Source organism: Diabrotica undecimpunctata, chromosome 3 (genome assembly GCF_040954645.1).
Source record: "Diabrotica undecimpunctata isolate CICGRU chromosome 3, icDiaUnde3, whole genome shotgun sequence".
Classification (NCBI taxonomy): Eukaryota; Metazoa; Arthropoda; class Insecta; order Coleoptera; family Chrysomelidae; genus Diabrotica; species Diabrotica undecimpunctata.
Window position 1 is genome coordinate 103,633,287 of NC_092805.1, and position 24,925 is coordinate 103,658,211.

The 24,925-nt window shown below is 31.2% G+C and overlaps 1 protein-coding gene and 1 long non-coding RNA gene across 3 annotated transcripts in view; one reads left to right on the forward strand and one right to left on the reverse strand.

The window, feature by feature from the left end:
- On the forward strand, positions 1-4,990 carry LOC140437128 (uncharacterized). The gene is made up of 2 exons (XR_011950350.1): positions 1-443; positions 4,890-4,990. It is a non-coding gene; the product is annotated as an uncharacterized lncRNA (long non-coding RNA).
- RPA1 (replication protein A 70) overlaps positions 4,928-24,925 on the reverse strand; it is a 23,495-nt gene continuing 3,497 nt past the window's right edge. Inside the window, exons 5-10 of one of the 2 annotated variants that reach the window (XM_072526458.1) lie at positions 24,190-24,394; positions 19,454-19,566; positions 15,037-15,343; positions 14,795-14,970; positions 12,447-12,641; positions 4,928-5,262 (exon numbers count right to left, since the gene is read on the reverse strand). In XM_072526458.1, the coding sequence (XP_072382559.1) occupies positions 5,149-5,262; positions 12,447-12,641; positions 14,795-14,970; positions 15,037-15,343; positions 19,454-19,566; positions 24,190-24,394 (1,110 nt within the window). In that variant the 3' untranslated portion in view covers positions 4,928-5,148. Of the gene's footprint in view, positions 5,263-10,947; positions 11,318-12,446; positions 12,642-14,794; positions 14,971-15,036; positions 15,344-19,453; positions 19,567-24,189; positions 24,395-24,925 lie in introns of those variants that run through there. The other variant, XM_072526459.1, reaches the window with a different exon arrangement.

Below are 24,925 nucleotides of genomic sequence, written 5' to 3' on the forward strand. Positions count from 1 at the left end.
CTACAGCCCTCCTTAGAGATGACCCAAAGATGTTAATATACTTACACCGTTGAGAGGACTATATATAATAATGACTTGAATGTTTTTAGTGATGGAATCGTCACATTATTTTTGTTATTTTATAACATATTTAAAGTTTTATTATTTTTGAGAGTATTTTTTGTAAACAATGCTCAGAAAAATATTAACGAGATTAATTAAAAAGAAGAAATAGACAGCTGATTGACAAGTAAAAGGTAAATAAATAATAAAAATATATAAGCAAAAGTTAAAAAAACACTTTCTTTTGATGTAATTATTTAATCACTCAATAATATAGCAAAATGTTCGATTTTGGTGATACTTTAGCCTTATTATTAGGATTATTTATGAGTGTAATAATAATTCTAGCTTGTTTAGGTGCATATGCAAGAAAGCAAGCACATTTAGAACCTGTTTAATTGGTAAGTGGAAGACATGATTATTACTTTACCGAGAATATAAAATTATTACATTATATATTTGTGGTAATTATTTAGTTAAAAATTGCATGTACATTAGTTGTAAATATAATTTCTATACGTTTTTTTAAATTGATTATCACTTATATAGCTGATAAACCTGTGTTTCCGGTATTTTCAGTATATTTTCTTTTATATCTAAATACATTTATTTTACATGCTATTCAGTTTTTATGGCATTTTTTAACTGGTATGGGTTGTTTGTAACAGTGTTTCGATCATAAAAATTTTTCTAAAATATTGTACAGGGGCCATAAGTCAGCTGGTAAACTAACAAAAAAAATTTTGGGGTGTAGAAATATATTCCAGGCCATACTACGCTCTATGCATTTCGTTGATAATTAAACGGCAAATAAAGATGATTATCTTTACAAAATAAAACCTCTCACGGATGCCTTCACCAAGAATTATAGCAACTAAAGGTTCCCGCAGAGATAGTGTCCATAGATTAATCTATCTTTCCATTTAGAGGAAGGTTATTGTTCCGGCAGTAAGTTCCAGAAAAGGCTTCAAAATATGGTGTGAAAATTTTTAAGTTATGTGTCGAAAGTGGATATATGTATGAAACCGAAATTTATAAAGGAAAGAGTAACAGGGTTACTGCAGAATGAAGAAGCAATACAATTGTTTTTAATTTGATGAATGATTATCTTAATAGTGGACATACTCTATATGCAGATAATTACTACAACAATTTAGATTAGGTAGATTCAAAATATGTGAATTGGATACCAAGAGAAATTTTGGATGAAAAGAACATGAAAAAAGGAAATATCAAGGGAAAAGAAAGTATTGGTAGGGCTATTAGAAACTGGAAAGATAAGAGATGTGTTAGGTTTATTAGTACAAGGCACATAATGTATGATTGTTTTAATAATAGTAACTTTTTCTGTCAGATCTTGCTGTTTTTTTATTACTTTTATAACTTGACTAAGATGAATCACCTATGATGCCCATTATTAGGTCACTTACTTCCCACTGGCACACTCTGTTTGCCTGATTTTATATACCAACAATATTAATGGTCATTTAAACTATACTCTACACAGTATCACGGATGATACACATTGTCCAGAAATAAACCAAGAAAGTTGATCACCAGTGATACATATGGTATCATGACACAGAATCATCACAGTATCATTGGTAGCCAACCTGGTAAAGTATTTCTCTGCACCCCTCCCCATTCCCCCTCTCTATTGAGTTGGTACAATTGGTTGCTTATAGACACTGCATATGGTATAAGCACACTGGGATATCTGCTGAAATCTGAAACATCTGTATGACATATTTTGCAAAAAAAATTAAATGTTTTGGCTACACTGAAAAGTGCACAAACCCATCATTGAAAGTGGGGAAGTTTATATAGTCAAAACTCAATGACATATTGGTAAAACATACTTTTTTTGCCTTAATAGCAGTGGCAGATCTAGACATTTTCCTTGGGAGGGGAACTTAAAACTGGGAGGAGGGACTTCCCATGAAACACCAACCAAAAGATAAACCCAAACAATGTAAAAGACATAAATAATAGTCTTTCTTTAATTTTGGACCTTTTTGGAGGTGGGGGGATCATCATCATCATTTTGGCTTTACAAGCTTCCTCCGCCAAGCACGTATTTCCATATTTCTCATGTCTTCATCGATGTTATCTAGGAATCTTGTTCTGGGTCTTCCTCTTCTTCTTTGACCAATAGGTCTATCAAGGAGCGTTTTTCTAGCTGGGTCGGTTTGCTCCATCCGCATTACTTGGCCTACCCACCTCAGATGTCCTATCTTTATGTGTTTTACGATATCTGGTTCCTGGTATATCCTATAGAGTTCGAAGTTGTATCGTCTTCTCCAGACACCATTTTCATTTACCGCTCCATAGATGCGCCTTAGTATTTTTCTTTCGAAACATCCTAACATATTTTCATTGCTTTTTGTTAGTCCAGGTTTATGAACCATATGTTATGACTGGGCGTATTATTGTTTTGTAGAGTTTTACTTTTGTATTTCTTGATATAACTGTAGATTTAAAAAGGAGATTAAGCCCAAAATAGCATCTATTAGCCGTGCAAATTCTGCGGTTTATCTCTGCAGAAGTGTCATTTTCAGTATTGATGAGCATTCCAGGTATACAAATTCTTTAACTGCTTCGATGACGTCATTTTCTATAAGAAGTGGCCGTAGTGTTGTGGTTGCGTACCTATTTTCATGTATTTTGTTTTATTGGTGTTTATTATTAAACCCATTTTTGTAGCCGCTTCCTTTAATGCTACGTACGCCTCTCGTGCTGCGTTTTCCGTTCTCCCAACAATATTGATATCATCAGCATATGCTAAGATTTCCACAGATTTGTTATATATTGAACCGGTAGTTGTGATTTGTGACGTACGTATTACTTTTTCCAGAGCTAGATTGAATAGTATACAGGAGAGTGGGTCTCCCTCTGACGTAGCCCGTTATTTGTTTTGGAGGTGGGGGGATCCTTTCACTTATTCCTTATTCAAAAGTTAAGAATAATACAGATTAAGGGAACTAGTTACTTAGCAAAATTCTGACAGGCAAATAATACTACAATTACTACTTTTGTTGGGAATTTGCCACAATTTAAATTGAAAATAAGTTTTCCACTTTGGGAATCATTCTATTGGAATTTAATTCAAATATTTTGTAAGTTTTGACATAATACATATTTACAAATGTGTTATTAGATAAGACTTAAAAATAATCAAAACAAAATGTTACTACAATGTGCATCAATGTGTAGTTACATTTGGGTTTTTCGATTAACCTTGGGTAAACCTTTGCGTTTTAAGTTCAAAGATACCATACATTTCAAACCTTAAAAAAAACTTTTTTTTGCACATAGTAACAAAAAACACCATTATGTTACTAGCAAAGTTTTTTAATATTCTAACTCTTACAATTCTAAGTTACGGTAAGATCAATAATGTTCTTAATAGATAATATATGGTAGCTAATTATAATTTATTCTCTTTCAGCCCTGAAGAAGCCAAATTAATTCTCTTTGGCGAAAACGTTCGGAGAAACAATTGATACTCATTAGAGTCTTTCTTGCAGATTTCCCCAATATTTAAGAGTTTACTATTTAACTTATCTGCAAAGATTAAATTTCTTTTCTTTTTATATATTTATATATATCCAGTATTTCTTGTATTTATATATATATATATATATATATATATATATATATATATATACAATAGAATTGTCTTATAATTGCCTGAACATACCAATTTGGGACACCATGTACTTGTGACTTGGTTTCTCCCCTCACCAGGAATATTATGTCTGCTCTTATAGGTAATAATCACTCTTGTAGCTTGAACCTTTAATTACCTGGGCCTTTCATTCCTGGGCAGGACTATAAGCTGCCGATTAATATGATCTCTTCCGATTTGTTTTTCGTGGGGGATCAATCCGCCTTTTTTTTTTTCTGCAGTCTTCCTTCACAGGTTGTTGTATGATTTCACCCGATAGGTGATTAAGCTCAATTCCTTTCTATTTTTGTTGTCCATTGGGTACCTTCATTTCATTGATATATATATATATATATATATATATATATATATATATATATATATATATATATATATATATATATATATATATATATATATATATATACTTATATATTATATATATTATATATATATTATATATATATATATATATATATATATATATATATATATATATATATATATATATATATATATATATATATATACTTGATCTTCCTATTTGCACTTAGGTCTCCCTCTAGGTCTTGTATTTGTAGGTTTCCATGTTAATATTTTCTTTCATGATTTATCTTCTTATCTCACCCTTTGAGCATTTGTATGTCTGACTATATTTTCTCCATTTATCTCATTGTTAAATAATCATCTAACTCTCTGGGACTCTTGGACTTTTTTAGCTCAAGCATTCTTCAGAGGATTTATCTTTCTATTATTCTTAGCATCTCTTTGTCTCTATTAGTCAGGCACATTGTCTCAGCTGCATAGGTTATGACAGGGCTGATTATTGTTTTATATATTTTAATTTTGGTGTTTTTGCTGATATGTCTTTGTCTTTTAGTTTTGGTATTTCCAGTATGCTCTATATCCGCTTTTACTCTTTTGGTTATTTCTGCGCTTCTGTCATTTGAGGTGTGTATTGTTACACCTAGATACTTAAATCTTACTTTTTGGAAGATAATATTGTTCAATCTTTGGACCTTTAATTGCCCTTATACATATATTTTGAACTTTGACTGTAGTTAGCTACTTTGTTTATTATCGAATAATCTTGTATATTATTGAAACAAAAATTAAAAATGTATAAATTATTCTATTCCACTGCATATTAAACTTAAAAATTCGTTTTTTGTTGTTTCAGATGGGGCAGATGGGGCTGCTTAAACATAAACAATAATATAGTGTTACGAATATATATTTTATTTTGTACTAATGTATATTTAAATAAAAATATTGTAAACATACAGATTTTTATTTATAAAGTACCTTGATCTAATAAAATCTTAGAGGATTCACTGTTTATAAAAAATAAATACATTACACAGAGATGGTTTCTTAATTAAATTTTCTAATAAAAAAAGAACTAGAAATAATAGAATAGCTGTAGCGTTAGTGTAGATCTAATCATGAGTTTCGCCAGTCAACTGCTGAATTTTTTCTGTTAACAATGCACTATACTCCTCATAATTAATTGGATCCACTCTTATGCAAACAGTTTTTAAGCGAGCTTCATCCTAAAAACATAGAATTATGTAATAATATATATATATATATATATATATATATATATATATATATATATATATATATATATATTTATATACAAAATATATGATTATATAATAAAGATAGAATGTATCGATATAGCTTGCAACTAGCAAAAAACAATAGTAAAATATGTATATTCTAAGATGGAAGGAAACTGTATATACATATTTCTGAAAATTGGTCGTCTTCAGTACTGTGCAGCCAATTTATAATAGAACATTAACTTGGAAAAGGATCACTATATGACAATAAAACAGTGAAAATAAATCAAGTGGCCGTTGATATTGGGACTAAAAACGCGAAAAATATCAACTTGGATTTTCAGAAAGACACAAATTCAATTAAAAAATCAACCATGCATCTAACAACTTCTACCTTATTCCAAAAATTTCAAATAAGTACAGGTGAGTGATGTTATTTAATTTTCCTTTCCAGATTTCATCTTTTGCCATCATAGCAGTCTTGATGACTTAGATGTCTTCTCTCCATGGCCTCTTTTACATAATTTCTCCATCAGCGTTTTGGTCTTCTTCTTTTTCTTCTAGTTGCCGGAGGCTCCCATATTTTTCGTGGCTATCTATCATCAGTCATTCTTTTCAGCTGACCATACCAATTGAGTTTTTATTTAAATATTTTATATAGTGGTTACATTTATTCCCATTTCTCTTGTCACGTGTGCGTTTCTCTCTTTATCTTATCTGGTCTTTCTACAGCACCATCTTCAGTAGTACATTTCCATTTCATTTATTCTGGATGTTTTGTGTCTGTAGATCCCCCAAATCTCTGCACCATACATACTAATCCCTTCTATAAAGGTTTTAAACATACAAATTTTAGTTTATTTATTTGTCTACTCCATAGTAAACTGTATAGCTGTCTCCTGGCTGCACATGTCTGAGCCACAAGTATGTAGAGTTAAGAGTTTATTTATTGAACTACTTAATAATTAGAAATATTGTTTGCCATCATCATCATCATCTTTGGCTCTACAACCCTGTGTGGGTCTTGGCCTGTTCAAGAATTAGTCTCCATTTCACCCTATCTTTCGCCCTGACTTTCCAATTTCTGACCCCTAGATTCCTCAAGTCATCTTAGACTTGAGTTTTCAATCTAGATCTTGGCCTGCCTCTCTTCCTGGTTCCTACTGGCTCTTGATATAATATCTGTCTTTGGGGGTCTCCAGTGTCCATTCTTTCAAGGTGTCCTAGCCACCTTAGTCTATTCATTTTAATAGACCGGATGATGTTGCATTTTTCATAGCATTGATACAACTCAAAATTGTAGCGCCTGTGCCATATCCTGCTTTCTTGTACTCCTCCGTATATGTGCCTAAATGTTCTTCTTTCATTTAGATTAAGAGAAGAATACATAAGATTTTCTTTTAATAAATTGCAACTCCACCTTGTTTCTTTTTTACCTGCAAAAGAAATTAGCTAATGAAAAGCCGAAGATGCTAATTAATTTTAAATTTTCTTCACTTGCCAGTGCTCCGAAAAACATATGACGTCAGATAAATTTTGATCCGCAAGAAAAGCATTGATCATATCGGCTTTATTTGAAATACACTGCAAATTTACATGAAACATGCTTACTGTACCTTGTCAAATTAGGTTATTTTGATACAAATTTCTAGAAGTTATTAGGTTTCTACTTTCGTCTTCTGATATGCTGAAAATTTCTTTTAAGTTAAATCTCCTAACTGCAGCTTCTTTGGGCCAAATATTAGGTCTGTAAACTTCGTTAATTTTATCGAAAGGGAAAGATACCTTATATGTATAGTATTTGTCAGTTCTATTCAATTCCACGCAGTTAAAAGTAATATCGGGTACCGTCTCTCCCAAGAATTTTAGAAGATTATCGGTTTTCATATCAACACCTATGTAAAGTCTGTAGCTTATATTTTGTCTGTCCATATATAAAGATCTTGGCCTTTAGCTCAACATCAACGCGCAACCAAATACTTTGTTTTTGTCATATTTATTGTAAGCCATAAGATTGTACTCTTTGATCAATTTTCTAAGCATTTATATGTGCACTTCATCCTTAGCTAGGACGGCCTGATAGTCTGCAAAATGTAATATGAAAATCTTGTTATTGTGTCCTGATATACCAATATTTTGGCATTTCCTCCTACATGTGATAAGGGCTTCATTTAAATATTTCTTACAACATCCTTATTTTAAGTGCGTAGGCGCAAAATTTCGGCCAATGCTTTTTAAATGCATTAATTTTTCGAATCCTGAGAAATCTAATAAATATTATTGAAAAATTTAAACGCAGAATGAAATATTACATTATTACAGAGGACCTAAAGTCCCTTAGAATAAACAAAAAGTTTCTTTTGAAAGATATTTGAAATTAAAAATCACACTTATTTTCTCTTCTTTTTCACCCTTGTAACTTACTACAATAAACACTATACAAGTTTTTAGTGACTTTCGGCCCTCGATAATAATGTAATATTTCATTCTGCGTTTAAATTTTTCAAAAATACTTATTAGTTTTCTCAGGATTCGGAAAAATTGAATGCATTTAAAAAGCATTGGCCCGAAGTTTTGCGCCTACACTCTTAAGCCCTTACTAATTTGAAGTTTTTCTGTAGTTTTGTTGCCACTTTTAATATATGCTGTCACTATTATAAAGTTGTTGTACAGCGCGTTTATATTAGATGGTTTTTCATTGACAGCCATAGTTATCTGAAGGGTACACTGTCATATGCTTTTTTCAAATCAACAAACACCACATGAGTTTGCTGGTTGTGGGCTAATCTTTTCTGTATCACTAGCTTGAGGCTAAAAATACTTTTAACACTCGACCTACCTGATCGGAATCCATTTTGTTCTTCAACATCTTTCACTTCCCTATCTATTTTATTCTTAATTATCTTACCATATACCAGTGATAGGAAGTTCGTTACACGTGTACCCTACAATTGTTATAGTCTTTTCGTTCCGCTTTCTTGTATCAGTCAGCCTCTAAAGCTCAGCAAGTCCATTGCTGAGACCATAGGTCTCTTTCTTGTTTCCAATCCCGTCATATCTCGAACCGATCTCATCCAGTTTTTAGTTACCATTTTTAAATCGACAGCCCATCGTGTAGGTAGTCGACCGACGCTTGTCTCTTGTCTTCGTGCATAATTTGACACATTTTCTTTCCCATGTTTTATTTTTTTCCTCTATTAGTTGCTCTCTTTATTTCTCCCTCGGCCTTTACATAGCATTTTGTATCCCCCGAGTCATTTGTTGAGAGCCACGTCTCGGAAAGTCTTCTCCTTATCTTTCACTATTTTTTTTATTTCTGTTGTCTACCATGGTGGATAGTTCTTATGTATCGTTTTTCGCTGTGCCGAGTTATTCGTATGCCACTCAATTTATTTTGTCTATTTCCTCACACCTGGAAGGTAATATTGAAACATTCACTTTATTAAATGTTCAAACTGTGTTTAAATAACTTGCACATAAAGCAGTAGGTTTTTGTTTCAGCCTTTGCATTCTGAAGAACATCAGTGATTATTTATTAGCCTACATCAGCTCCTTCCTCTGGGTCTTCATTCTGTGTGAAGTCTCCTACCAATCCATAAACTGCCAGTACACCTGAAATACACAGTGGAATAACCTGATTTAGCAACACATTTGGATATCCTTCAATATTTAGGATTCTTCTTAAACAAAATGGTCACATAATAGGGTTCTAATCTAGAATTCTTGCCGAAACTTTCAGATTATTCCTACGTACTCCCTTCTGCAAAATGCATTCATGAAACGGACAGCCGTCCATTGAAATTGTATGCCAAGTTATCTTGATACAGTCGGCTAGTAAGTGTTCAGGTACACCCTGACTCATAGCTTCCTCAATCTTTTTCAAAACCGTCTATCCAGACAAAATGAAGACAAGGTATTTCTCAATGTTATTTGTCTCCAGGGATTCCTCAGTAGAGTCTAACCGATCGCACGTAAAATATTATTTCTATGTCACCTGTCCATAAAAGTGTTACGATAAATAATGACGCATAATAGGACTCAAAACTGTAAACATGTTTTTCTAATAAGTATTTTTCTAGTAGGCAATATCCAAGGGACCCCTACGCTAAAACCAGTTCCATGGCGTTCCGAGATCATTCAGCAAGGGTCGTCGACCGAATTCTAGTAAATTCGCCGCTCAGCTGAAAGACCAGCCCGAGTGACCTTCTCGTCTATTCGAAGGGAATCGCCGGAATTCTAGAACTAACGGTTATTTATATATATGGGACATTTTAGACCTGTTTCAAAATTGTTCTCTCCCACATACGTAGTGTGTCCTTTTCTCTGTATAAGTTTTTGCCCCATACATGTCTTAGTACTACTTTGTAAATTTTGATTTTAGATGTTCTAAGTCAGAGCTCTTCAAGTAGTTTGGGAGCTACCATATAAGAATGTGAGGGCCGCATTATATGCGACTTGGTAAATGATTTATAATGAATAAAACTTGTTTATATTTTTGGATATCCATTTTTATTTATCTAAGAAGCTAAGTTACATTACAAGGTTAACTGCACATATAAAAAAAAAACATATATACTCCTAAATTTACTGAGACGTTGGTGGATGCTGATTTTCACCAACAAGAGTCTTAATATGAATTTCAATATTTGTTGTTGACAAACGAAGCAACTGAGAAAGTGATTTATCAGAGAGCGAACATCTGTATTTGGATTTGATAAATGCATTCACAAAGGTATATGCTTCCAAGCATGGAACCCATTCTAAGACCAAATTTTCTTAAATTGGAATAACGTTCCTCCGGTAGTAATTTAAAAAAATCCAATCCTCTTTCAGGTCTTCCCTCGTAAAAAGGATCTGACTGCAAATCACACAGTTCCAGTTGAAGTTGAAGGTCATATTCAACACAGATAGTGAGCGGCTGACTAAACAGTGAAATATCTTCTTCAATTTTCCTGAAGTCACCAAATCGATTGTCAAATTCTATAAGCGTTTAAATTAAATTAAAATGGGCTGAAAATGAAATTTCATTGAAGTCCTTCATTTCTTCAAAATGCCCTTTTTAGAGTTTGGAAAGAATGTGATATCTTGCTTCTCTAATGTGACTTAAAGAGCTTAATTTTATTTTTGAATAATTTTATATGACCATACAAGTTCTCACTATTCTGTTGTTTTCCTTGAAGCTTTAAATTTAATTCATTCAGATGAGAGGTCATGTCGGTTAGAAATGCAAGGTCTGACAAGAAATTTGCTTCTTCCATTTGATTTTCGACTTCCGTAGTGTTGGACTTTACTTATTTATTAGGAAAAGGAAAGGACGATTTATTTGCGTACAGTTTCCAGCGCTTAACCAACGAATCTCTGTCTGTAATAAGTCCCCACATCCAGTTCAACCAAAAAATCACGAAACTTTCTATGAGTGGGTGCTCGATTGCCGCATCTAGTAATGTTTATGACTTTAATAGCAGTTTTCATGGCGTACATCTGTTTGACGTACGGCTTTTTGTACCGCATCGAAAATGTCAATTCCCATGGTTGTTCCATGTAATGGAATTAAACTGAGCATCTCCTCTGTTACAGTGAAGTCGTCTTGAATAGTTTGAACAAACATTACAAGTTGACTAATATCAGGTTGGTCAGTACTTTCGTCCACACACAAAGAAAAAAAACAAATTATTAAAAAAAAATCCTTTATAAAAGGTATATTAATATAAAAACCCTATAGCGCTACATCACAAAACATTTTCAGAATAACTATTCCATCATCAGTGCTATCTGGATTTGCTATCTGGTTTGAAGCCGCTAAATACATGGGTAAAAGCCCTTTAAATGTAGTTAAATTAACTTTAAATTACATATTTGATGTTAAAAAACTAGGATGTTTAAGTTATAAACGGAATTTGCTATATGGTAACATAGGACTCCACTGGGATTGCTAGTCCTTAGATGAAGTGTCTGTGAGGACTTGTAGATAGCAACTCTCCGCTAGCTCCATACCATAACATGTTATTGGAGAAAGCACCAAACATGTCTACAACCAAGACTGAAATAAAAGATTGATGAACTAACAATATTTCGAGATTGTTGCGCAGTAAGTATGCCTAATGAGAGTTTAGCTCAGGTTATCAATATTTATTTTAAGAAACAAGCCACCTAAAAAATACATTATTGATGATTTAGCAGAACAATATTGCTATAAAGTATTCCGTCTGCCACCATACCACTGTATTTTCAATGCTATAGAATTAATCTGGGGAATTACCAAAAACTATTATAACCGACATATTGGTAGAGATGGCTATAAAGAATGTGATACTTGTAACATGTGGAAAGAAGCTCTACAAACTGTTACACCCTAAATATGGCAAAATTCTATTAGTCATACAGAAAATGTAATTAAAAAGTGGTATGAGCGAGAGCATAATATATTATATTAGATAGACAGGAAATTCTATCTATTATAATTAACATAAACGGTGACAGTGATTCCAGTAGCAGCTGTGACATAGACAGTGATTAGTAAGTAAAGAGTCTTATGGCTCTTTGAGCATTAAAATTAAGTTTTATTTTTTATAGGTTTAAACTCATGATGAAACAAAGTTTTTCGAAATAAAATAAAAAAAAAAACATAATAGGGACGAAAAAAGTATAAGACTAAAATCTGGTGCAACTTTTATCACATTTTTTTTAAATTGTTCACAAATTATATAAAACCATTATATGCACAATTGTAATGTATGTAAAAATATTTATTTTTCTCTGAGGTAGATAATAACGTGCATCGAGATTTATACTGGACCAACTGTATTTATTTCGATTAGTATCAGCCAGGCGTTTCCTAAAGCGAATGTTTGTGTTTCCTGTAGATTGTATTAATATAAAAAATTGATGTTATTGATTTAAAAAGATCATTTTTTTTCTTGTTTGGCATTTTTGATATTAATCAATAAAAACTGCTGGCAATAAAGTGCCAAATTTATTGAAGATGAAAATAGACTGGTGGTTATTTTGAAAAATAAAAATTGGGTTTAATTCAGTTTCCACAGTGTCGTGAAAATAATGAATATTTTAAACATATTTTGAAATGTATTGAAATATCAATGAAAACAAGTTTTGATTAATTTGTTTATCTTTTGAAACATATTACAATGTTATGAACAAGCAATACTTACATTGTAAGTTTCAATTTTTGCCCTGCAAGTAAGAGTAAATACTTTAAAATGAGCTCTATCTACGATATTGGCTATTTCTTCTTTATTATGTTCCAATGTTTGTCCTACTTCCTCAGCAGTCATCCCCAGAATTTTTTCGGCTTCTGAACTGAACATACTAACCCATTGGTTTCCTGTATGGTCTCCAACATTCATCTAAAAAAACAATTTGCAGTCCTTTAACAACTACGAACAGATGTCATCAAAAGAAATAATCAGATGCATCATTTCCAGGTGTTGGTCAAGGTTTGACAAAATTTAGCACTAAAGGTTGTTATTTAAATAAAAATTGTATGTAATACAAAATGATCATACATGCATCCTTCATAAAATATACAAAGTAGACAAAAATATAAAAATATTACAAGTACATAAGCTGATCATATTACTGGACTATTCACAGACTCAGATCCTGAAATAGTCATCATTTAAAACAGCCAGTAAATATCGAACACAAACTATTATCACGAAATCAAAGCACGAGAGATAAGCTGTCAGATGACTACGTTTCTCAGATTAATAATAAAAAGAGTTACAGAAGGTAAGAGTATGTAAGGCGAAGATTTTTGGACAATTTAAGTTCAGAAAGACCACTGATCAAATATCAGTATTAGTCAGATTGAATGTTGAAGACAGAAGAAATAAATTCAAGACCTAGAGCGGATCTGAAGTATGTGAGGCCCTACCGGAAAATAATGCTTCTTGTGAAAGGAAGAAAAGAAAGCCCAAAAATGGGGAACAACTGAATGATAGTGAGAATATACTGTAATACCTAAAAATCCAAAACGAGCGAAAGAAACAAAGAACAGTGTATAAGGTAGATCCTTTCTTTCTAATCTATCTTCTAAAAGGTACATGAGGGATAGCTGATGACAATTATGTGAAGATGTACTAATTTTGCTTTTGTTTTTTATTAATCGAAAAAGGTGAAAAAAAAAATAGTTTTTGCGTAAAAAACATTTTTTATACATTTTAGAGGAAAATGGTTAAAAAAAAGTTATAGATCATAAGAAGTTCTGTATTATTTTTTAATATTAAAGTTTTAAAATTAAAATACATAAAGAATTGACACAGATAATTTCAAAAACCCTTATTTTGCAGTAATTTATAAATGTTAATAACTTTGTTTTTTGCATAATAACATGTAATATAATTTAAAAATTGTGGCATTTAATGAGTTATTAAAGTGTGCTAAATTTCAAATGTACCGACCAAATAGCTTATGTTATTCAATCTGTTTATTCCGGACAGCGATTATTTAAACAACTTTACTTATTGTTTGAGGCTTCGTTTTTTAAATATATTAAAAAAATCTCAAATTTTTATTAAATTTTTTATCAAAAAACAATTTGAAAAAGGGATGACTTTTTAGCTTATAAACATTTATAATAACTTTTTTTACATTTTTTATCTCATACAATTGTATATAGGCTGAATGAAAAGCTGGTGAAAAAACACACTTTTTAAAAAAAACCGAACCTTCTTTGACCAATAAGAAATCAGACAGCGTTTTTTTCTTAAAACCATATTTTCATTGTTTATTAACATTAAGAGTTGAAACTTGAACAAATTGTAAAAGAAGATGTAAATTTTATGATATAACTGATAGATGCCGTACACAGCGAAGAAGTAAAAAGTTGTAACCAGTTAAAATGATGGTACTCGTAAAATACAGCCACTGAAAAGTAGAGGGGAGAACTGTCAGCTGCAATATCTCAGCTTGTTTCTTGTTATTGGTCATACAAGGTTGTTTTTTTTTTAAGTGTGCTGCTTCACCAGCTTTTCATTGAGCTTACTCATAACCGTGTGACATAAAAAATATCAAAGATATTATAAGTGTTTAGAAGCTAATAAGTCAGCCCTTTTTCAAACTGTCTTTTAATAACAAATTTAATAAAATCTTGAGATTTGTTTTAATATACTCTGCTGTATCTTACAGTTATATAGAGCTTTACTAAGAACAAATTATTTTCCTGTATTTTGGCAAATGACTCGATAAATATTAATTCCACTGAAAATGCCGAATCGACTTTGTTATTATTCTAACACAGTTGCAGGCCAATTGTCAGAAAGAAATAATTCCAGACCACGCCTAAATTCCGAAAACAATGTACCATTACCTGCACTCTTTGATAAACTACATTACATACTAAAAGAGTCTCTTAACACATAATACTGATTGCCGAGCTTATATTTCGAGATATAACTGCACACATTTATTAATAATTATACTTGTACAACAAAGACGTTGGTTGCTGCATTATATCTAATAAATATTCCAAAGAGAATTTGCAAAAAATCATACTTACACTGGCTAACAATCTGTATTTGAAATTGGGAAATTCCCTATTACATTTTTCACATCTGTACATACTATTTTCCATATCAACAACTTTCTTATTACATTCAGCAGTCGGACAAGCTCTGTACACAATATTATCGGCTTTGACAAGAAGGACAGTAGCAATAGCTTTGTAATAATCACCTAAAAACGTAAAATATTTGTAATGCTGTGAAAATTGCGAAAAATGCGGTAACCACTAGAACATACCTTTTTCAGATGATCCTAATTTTTGATCTTTAACTTCCTTAAAAGTCATCCAATTGGCGGACATATTTGAGGATCCAATTCTGGCACTAATATTCTTTGCATCCAGATGTTCACCCTCACTGTCATACCATCCTCTGATCCTGTAACATTCTTTTAATTCGGGATTTATTTTTAAGGTGCTGCTAACAAGAGTACTTAAATTCTTGCCACCTCCAAATTCGCCAATTTTAGCACTTTTTATAACTACGACAGGATTGTTGGTACCATCAAAATTTTCGGCATCTTGGCCCCAAAGTGTTAACGTTATCTACAAAAAGTAACTTTGTAACATAATAAGCATTTGTGCTTCATCAAATTTTAAAACAAACTCAAGTCGAAATTTTTAACATGTCGCGAACTACAAAATTTGAGTCTAAGTAATAATAAGATTGAGTAGCCACTTGTAAATGATGTTGACTAGTCATGCCTACACAAAAAGAGCAAATATTGTCATCTTTTTATATATAAATGGGCACCTTTATGTTTAATGAAGGCGAGAGACAATTACAGCTATATTATAGCCATATTTTATATGTTGAGTTAAGAGTGTTTAATTGGGCCTTTAGTGGTAAATTTGTTTATAATAATATAATGTTTGTACTCGTTTGGCCTACTATAAGACACGAGAGTGTGTAGATATTCGCGTTGCAATACATATCAACGCGTGGAGGATGGTATATCGTCGTTACGATGTGGTGAGTGAATGAAACAAGCAATATTTAACAGCTCTTGAAGTTAAGTAAATTAGACGATTGAGCCAGCAGTTACCTTCAACTAACCTTATAAAAGAAACAAATATACAGTCCACGAGCTATCGAAGAAGCAAAAGATCCAGGGGGTGAAGCTATTTCTAATCCTAAGCACAAGCATCCTGCCCGATCTTATACATGGTCGATTCGAACAAAACAATAACAGATACGGTGATATCAAAAATTCACGCCAAAGAGCGACCTATCAAGCAAAAAAAACTCCGAGGCACCAATCCCAGACCAGACACATAATCTCGACAGAGACAATACAAAGAATAAGCCACCCCAAAGTAGAGACGAAGTTAACGCCAATAAAAATCCAGAAGAGATATTTATTAACATTATTCCGTTTAGAGAAGGTATCTGATACAAAACAGCCATCCAGGAAAAGGGAAATATATAAAAACAACAGGGAGACGACTAATAAAGCATAGAAACAACTCAGAATAGTAAAAAAGTAAGACTTTTTAAAAATATTATATTCCAATTAAACAGTACAATCTATACATTGGACAATGATTAGTTTAGAGCACCCAACATAATCAAATATATTGTCCTCAAGGCACCGCGTCACAGTGTTGCCATATTTTTTTTGTAAAAAATGTATATGAATGTTTAAAAAAATATAAAGTTACTTTTACGAAATTATAATTTGTGTTATGACAAGCTACAAGTTTAGAATAAGTATAAAACAGCATTCATGAATATTTTTCTTTTACTTTAAATGTAAATTATTTGTGGCAATTCAGTTTTGATAAATTAAGTTTTAAAATATATTTAAGTTTAGTTTATCTTCATTTTTTATCTGTAATTTAATTTAATTAAAAACTATGAATTTTTATATCATTTCAATGTATTTCTATTATATATGAATTTTTATAAATTCATCTTTATGGAATGTGAGAGTATGAAATAACTGAGGATATGGCAACTCTGACATCATTTAAGCTTACATTAAATGTCAAATATAAGTTTGGTTATGTTGGGTGCCCTAAACTAATCATTGTCCTATATATGTTTATTATCATTCTTAAAATTAATTTCATATTAGATCATTGCTTTACGTTAAAATAAAACAGTATTTCAAACTCAACAATTATATAATTTACATATTATTAAAACAAAACTGAATTAGGATAAATAAACCACGACCTTGCAAATTCAGCAATTATACTCTAGGTAAATAAGAAAATATACAATTTTTTGTTGTATACCCCTTTACGGATTCTTCAGAGTTAAAAAATTAGGAAAATGGACAAAGTTTATAACCAACAAGCGATAATTGGAACGGATATAGTTAAAATTACAACAAATATAAAGAAATATCTGAAAATTAGAAAGACGAACGATTAGAACTTCTGGACAAATATTGGGAGAACTTTGGCAACAATCACGAAAAATTAATAGGAGGTATAACAGAAGACAAATACTTTAAAACAAAGTATCACGAACAAATTTACAAAGCATACATAAAGGGTAGAACTTTACTAGAAGAATGCAATAGAGATTTGAAAAAGGGCAAATCGCCAAGGATTAAAGAAATACAGATAAGGAAAGACAGAATCGAGGAATTCTTACAGCAAGAAATACAGGACAGTTATGAAGATGGGGAGATACAAACTGAACTAAAGGAAAATATAGAGAAAATAAATACATTAGTAATGAAAGCAATCATAAATGAAGAATTAGATACTTTGGAGGATAGAGAAATAGATAGAATAAACTTCTTACGAAATCAAGTAAGAGAAATATTGAATAAGAAACGGCAGAAAGTAGGCAAGCCAGAAACTCTACAAAGGAGAGAGGCTCTAACATTACCACAGCTAGGGTACCTGTATTTGACAGAAAATATGAGATTTGGAGGACATTTTACGATTTATTCACGAAGTTAGTACATGAAAATAACCAGATAACAAACGTGGAAAAGATGAAATACCTCATAAAATAATTAAAAGGAGAATCCAACAGAATGGTACAATACTTGCATATAAAAGACGCAAATTACGAAGTAGCATGAACAATGCTAAGGGAAAGATCAGAAAATGATAGCTTTCAAGCTAATTGACAGGATGTTACAAGCGCAAGAAGTAAAAGAAGTGTCGGCTAGAGCACTAAAAACACTTACATGACATATTTCATTAGTGCTTAGAAGCAATCGGAACGTTGAGAAAGAGGGTTGTAAATAAATCATGTACTAGTAACTAACTTTGAACATATTTTAGTCCAGGTAGTGTCAATATTATGGTCTTTGGGATGTAGTGAGTATTATTAAACAAACAATACTTAGCAAACCCTGAAGGTAAGCCAATTAGACGTTTGAGCCTATAGTTACCTTCAAAAAACCTTATATAAGAAATAAATATACAGTCCACAAGCTATCAAAGAAGCAAAAGATCCAAGAGGTGAAGCTATTCTTGATTCCTTGAGGGTTGTTAGACAAGTTCTTAGAACAATGTACAAGTATTCTGTGTAATTAATTCCGCGTGTATCAAAAAGCTACCATACCGTAATTGTGATTTTACCGTCTTCGGAGCACATTCGCATTTACAAACCTATTAGTTTGATTGTTCCTCTGTCTCAGGAGTATAGAAGATAGAAGAATACTCAGAAGTATCCATGTTTTGTTAACGGTAAGTTATATTTTAACGCCAAAAAATATTTATAAATTTTTTTGGCGGAATCTTTTTTCACCCAATTTTTCGAGCGAAATTAAAAATACTACATTATACTGCAGCTTCAACTATTTCACTGCCATGTTTACACATTTATTCAATTATAACCAGTTACATATACTGGAGCACATCTAATATGAACTCCATCCAACTCAGCTTTGAACTGTCTTGCTGTCATTTAAATAGAACTATTTAATCCATATCCCAAACCCATTTTTTTTAAAATAAAATAATAGCTTTTTAAACAAATGACAAGAAAATTAAAACTGATGAATATATCAAACATTGCTAACACTCAAATAAAAATGAGTAATTTCTATAATAAAGCTATTGGATTTTCTAAGAACTTATTGAACAACCATATTATTATTACTCCTTGAACATTGGTCTATTATTATCCCTCCCTAGTATATATTATGTGCTATTTGACTCATTTTGTTAAGGTTAGCACTCAACTCCATCTTCCGCTTCTTCCCTTGTATTTCCATGATGGCTAATTTCCCATTTTTGAATGGTATGAACTTCAAATTTCCATTTAAATTTTACCACTGTCTCTGTAACATTTCCCATATTTTCATTTTCCATTCATTCATTTCATTAATTTTTTTGCCATATTTAAATTTATATGTACTTAAAGACATTCCATTTATCTTTGTGACAATATGATTTTTTTTAGCAAAAAATTGTAGAGTATGAAAACTTTCAACATAAGTTTCTTTTGTGCACGGAAAAACCACATGCAATTTGGGGTCAATACATTACAGGTCACCAAAGTTACCTGAAGCGTCTAGCTTCGATCTATCAAAGTAGTAATATAACTACTGGTTGGGGCAGTTTTGATTCTTTTTATCAGATTTGATGCCAGGACTACAAGCTCTCCTCATTAAAGACAGATTTGTTCAATAAACATAATTACAGTCCATTTTAATAACAAAAATATAAATTAAAAATACTTACAGCTGTTTGTGACTGATCAACCAAGACAACTTCTTTCTTTTTCAATTCTCTTCCTGTTGATCTTGCTTGGAATGTTTGTAATTCACTGACACTTTTAGCAATACCTATTACATCTACAATAAAAAAAATACTGATGAAATAACTATTATAACTTTTCATAATATCTCTCAACTCTCGGTTCTCTTCAATTTTGTATCAAGAACTAGTTCACAATGAGTTTCCATTGCCGCTAAATAGTACAGGTCTCCTGTTTTCCTCAGATAAATCGTTACTTGATTTAATCATAAATTTTATCAGAAATGCAAAAACAGTGGTATAGTTTAAAGAAATAGACAACATAAAACATATAAAATAATTGCACACACACAACACATCTTATCATAACAGATTGGAAAATAAATTTAAGATATTTTTCTTTTTCAGCAATTTTTCATTGTCAGTTAAAGGTGGAGACTCCTTGTAATAACTACAATTTAGATCTAAGAAGAACACAGAAACATTCATGACTATCTCTACTAAGAAAAAAATCATTATGATCAACCAGCCCAGTTAAACCAACCAGCTTATATACTGTGGACAATTTCTCGTTCTAGTGTCCCATTTTCCGTTATGTATGAGCCAGGGTATCTAAATTCTCCTCAAAGTAGTTCTCCTACTTATCCAATAAATTGGGTAAAATATATTTTTTGGCACCTAGGAGTATAAAAAAAATTTCTTGACTTTTAAAAATAAACATGTATATATCAAATATTAAAAATAATTTAGAGTTTTTATACTGAGATATTTTTCAAACGAATCTCCTGAGGCAAAGCAAAATGTCATCTGTCACCAGGTTTTGATCTACCCTAAACTTTGCAATCCCACATAATTGCAAATGGCATTCAATTGGTTATTCACTCTCTCAATTTAACCCACTTTAAACAGTTTCTATATCAGATTGTTGTTTTTCTATATATATTCATTCTTCTACGAGACATTTTTTAGTAAGTAAAGTTTTGAAATTTTGCCGCTGTAGCACTGCTGCGCATTGTGCACCTACTGTTGGCCAGTTACAAAAGCAAATAGGTCGTTTGTACATTTTCTTTTTATCATCATCATCATTCTAGCTTTACAACCCTGCGTGGGACCTAGCCTCCTCAAGAATTTCTCCATCAATGTTATCAAGGAGCCTTGTTCTGGGTCTTCCTCTTCTCCTCTGACCAATGGGTCTATCCAGGAGTGTTGAGTCATTTTGTTCCATCTGCATTACATGCCCTATACACCTCAAATCTTTTACGATATCTGGTACCTGGTATATTTTAAAAAGTTTGAAGTTGTATTGTCTTCACCACACTCCATTGTCATTCGCTGCTCCATAGATTCGCCTTAGTATTTTTGTTTTGAAACATCCTAACATGTTTTCATTACTTTTTGTTAGAGTCCGGGTCTAGGACTGGGCATATTATTGTTTTGTAGAGTTTTACTTTTGTATTACTCAATATAATTGAGGATTTAAGGAGAATGGGTCCAAAATAGCGTCTGTTGGCCGTGCAAATTCTGCTGTTTATCTCTGCAGTAGTAATATTTACGGTGTTAACGAGCACTCCCAGGTACACAAATTCGTTCACTGCTTTGTTGACGTCATTTTCTATAACAAATGGTCGTTTCTTTTGCGTTTTTTAAAATCCTCAGTCAATTGAAAATCTCATCAACTGTGAAATGTGCGCTTTTATTACTTTTCTTTGAGCTAAAGTCCTGAAAGAAATTTAAAGTCCTTCATCAATATTGTGAAATAATATACATTCAAAACATTATGGAATTGTACGCAGATGGGTAAGTGCATTTTAAAGATGACTGAAGAAGGTCTGCATTATTGACATTTGGTACAGAAAGTCAACGAAAAAGTGACACAACAGATGACAGAAGTGATCATGATGGATACCAAATATGTTGGAATGAGATACACAATAACAAACATTTGAGCAGATTTTTCACTTGTAGGTGACAATTATTTACACCAAATTGTCAGAGACGATGAAACATGGGTAGCTTATGTTACAATAAAGCAATTCATAGAATAGCTGCAATTAATATTACCCAGAGAGTGGAGGGTAACAGAAAATTTCAGCTCGGAAAAAAAAAAGATGTTTGTTCATTTTTTTTTTTTACACAATTTTAGCTCAGAAAATCGTGTGTGAGACACAGGAAGAAGATGTTGGTTAATTTTTTTTTCGCTTAAATAAATGCTGAAACATACATATTGTAAGTCTTTGAAAAACTATTCAAAGTAAATTCAAAATAACAACCGCGAAATGCTTAGTACATGGATAATTTTGCTGCATGATAAAAAATTATGTAGAACAGGAGTGTATATTCATTAAAAACTTTTAATTTGTAAATACTAATTTATAAATGACTATAAAATTTCATAAATAAACTTTTAATTTAATTGACATGCAATATTTTTAAAAAAACTTACTATAAAGTAAAACTTGCATAAAATGGTATAAAATTTATTAAAAAATTTTTAGAAATTATTGGGTTATCGTCAGTGAAAAAGTCTATAAAGTAATTGGACAGAAAATGAGGTCAGATGACCCTTAAATTACATAATTAATTCTATCAGACATGTTGATTTGTTTTATATACCTTTTCAGTATACAAATTAGGGTATGCATTCGCCCATTGAGCGAACACTGAATATTATAAAATAGGAACAATTTAGAAACATTCACTATCGCCTTGGCTTCATTTAAAAATCAGATAAAAAGAGCTTAATAAGTTATAGGTACTTTTTTGTTTATTTTAATTCATATTGTTTCATCTATAATTAATATATTGTTTTTTTTTATAATTAAGATCTTAATTTCACTTAGTTTGTAGGCAATTACACAGATTGATTTTTACACTGTATGTTAACAACATATATTTTTTTGTAATGAGGGGCGACCCCGTATATTAATAAATAAATAATAATTCAAGTAATAAACATTTTAATTATTAAGACACTAGCTCGATGATAAACAAGGACTTGATTTGATCAAGTGAGTGGCAACAACCTTGAATGGATCAAATCCTTGTTCGAGACAGGAATTTGTGTGTTCCCTTAAAAAATGTAATCCATTATCATTAACCTAGTGTCTTAATAATTACAATGCGCCTTTATAAAATTTGTTACTTAATGCAAATTTGTTATTGGTTTTTTCATGTGATGACTGACTTTTTATTTGTGTCATTTAGAATATAGCAAAGACAAAAATTATAGGCATTTAGTTATACAAGATACCATTCAATATTTCTTCTTTCTTTCAGGTAGTGACACATGCCGCCTAAAAGACATCAGTGTGCTATGAAACCTAAAAGTAAAATTTTCTCAATGTCAAGGACCAAAACTGTATGTGATGCCAACTACAACATGTCAACTACGAAGGGTTAAGGAACATTAAAAGAATGATGACACTGAAAGATCCACATATTGACCATTACAGGAGTTTTATATCACATGAGTTTTATATAGAAGATATTGTTAGTTGGACAAGATAGAGAAAACAGCAACAGAAATAACATAAGCAGAATGATCTTAATGATCAATTGAGGTGAAAGATCAGATACTAAAGAATAAATAATTGTTTAAAGAAAAGACAGTTAAGATCTTTACCCATCTACTAGACCTGTATAAGCTCGGTACAGAGTTTCAGAATTCTGGAATGGGTATCATCAGTGAATGGAAGATGAATAATAAGCCAAGGCTGTAGTACAACTGGTTTACAACAGATAGCTTTCATGAAAAAAAAATGAGCACACATAACAGAATGGCATAACTAAAATAGAGAAAGAAGAAGCTAATAACTTGTGCTACATAAATTAGTATTCTAAACAAATGTTACAATTATTTTTGTCTAATCTTTTAGTTAATCTGTATCATATTATTAAATTATGATTAAATTTCATCGCATGATTAAAACATAATGTAAAAAAATGTTGTTTTATAAGTTTTTCTCGTAAAGTCAATAGAATTGAAACAAGCTATACTATTAATAATCAACCACTGAATTATGTTTCTTCTATTCAGGATGAGAAACTTACTTTCTGTAACCACATAAAATCTATCTCAATAAAGGCATCTAAGCTTCTTGGTTTCGTTACTAGGAATTGCATGGATTTTAACATTAATTCAACAAGAGTGATGTATTGTTGCTTAGTTCGAGCTATTTTGGAATACTGTTCAGTTATTTAGTCACCCTAGTTCCTAGAAAGAGTCCAGCATAAATTTTTGAGATATTGTGCTTACCATGTCCACACTACTATTGAAAATCATGATTATTCCTGTATCGAACAACAATTATCTTTACCCTCACTCAAGAACTATTGTGATATGTCAGGAGCTATATTTATATATAAGATCATACATGGATTTATTGATTGACCAAACCTGTTAGCCAAATTAACTTTAATGTTTCTCATCAAGCTCTATGTTACCACAATGTTTTCAATATTCCTTTCCACAAAACAACCTATGGTATTCACAAACCATTGAATAAATACATGGGGCTATTCTCGATTATGATATTTTCAATATAACTTTAACTCAGTTAAACAGATCTCTTGCTTTGTGTTATGTATATCGGTATTGTTGAATTTTGTTCTTGTTATATTTTTAGTATGTAAGATTTTTAGTCTCATTTTTTTTTGATATTGTATATTGTAATTTAAACTGTTAATGGGGTTATCTCAGGGAAAAAAAATAAGTTACTTACCTACAACAGAATTTACTTCTTTATCAGCAATTTTATCTATAGGAACAAAGTTATACTGTACGGTGGGTATTGAAGAATCTGCATCAAAACATTCTTTAATGACAGTATCATGGGTAACAGTCATTTCATACTCATGTTTTAAAGTGCTGTACTGTTTGTTGGCTGGTTTAAGTTGACATTTGTTGATGTAATATACTTTATCCACCTTAAAATGATATAATACATAAATAATATATATATATATATATATATATATATATATATATATATATATATATATATATATATATTACATTAATGTGTGTATAAAGAATATAATAATAAATAAAAAGAACTGAAAACTGTTTATCTTGCACATCTCAAATGTAAAAGTCTTGTCATCATGTCAACTTGAGTTGCTTTATTGAAGTCCTCGTAGACATACCGTCTCAGGACTTGCAACTTATTGCAGAGTCATATGTCACCATGTTACCAATCCAACGGTAACTTTACCATCTAAATTGTAAAAACAGACATTATGTAAACTAAATTTCAATTAGCAATTTTTAAAGGGTTTGTAACCCCATATTTAGTGGCTACATCCATGTATTAACTTGGTACTGATGATGGAATACTTATTCCGAAAACGTTTTGCCAATTTAACATAGCCCAACTGGGTTTTTTATATACCTTTTTATAAAGGATTTTATTCAAAATTTTTAATATATGGTATACAGCCAAACACAGGAACTTAGTT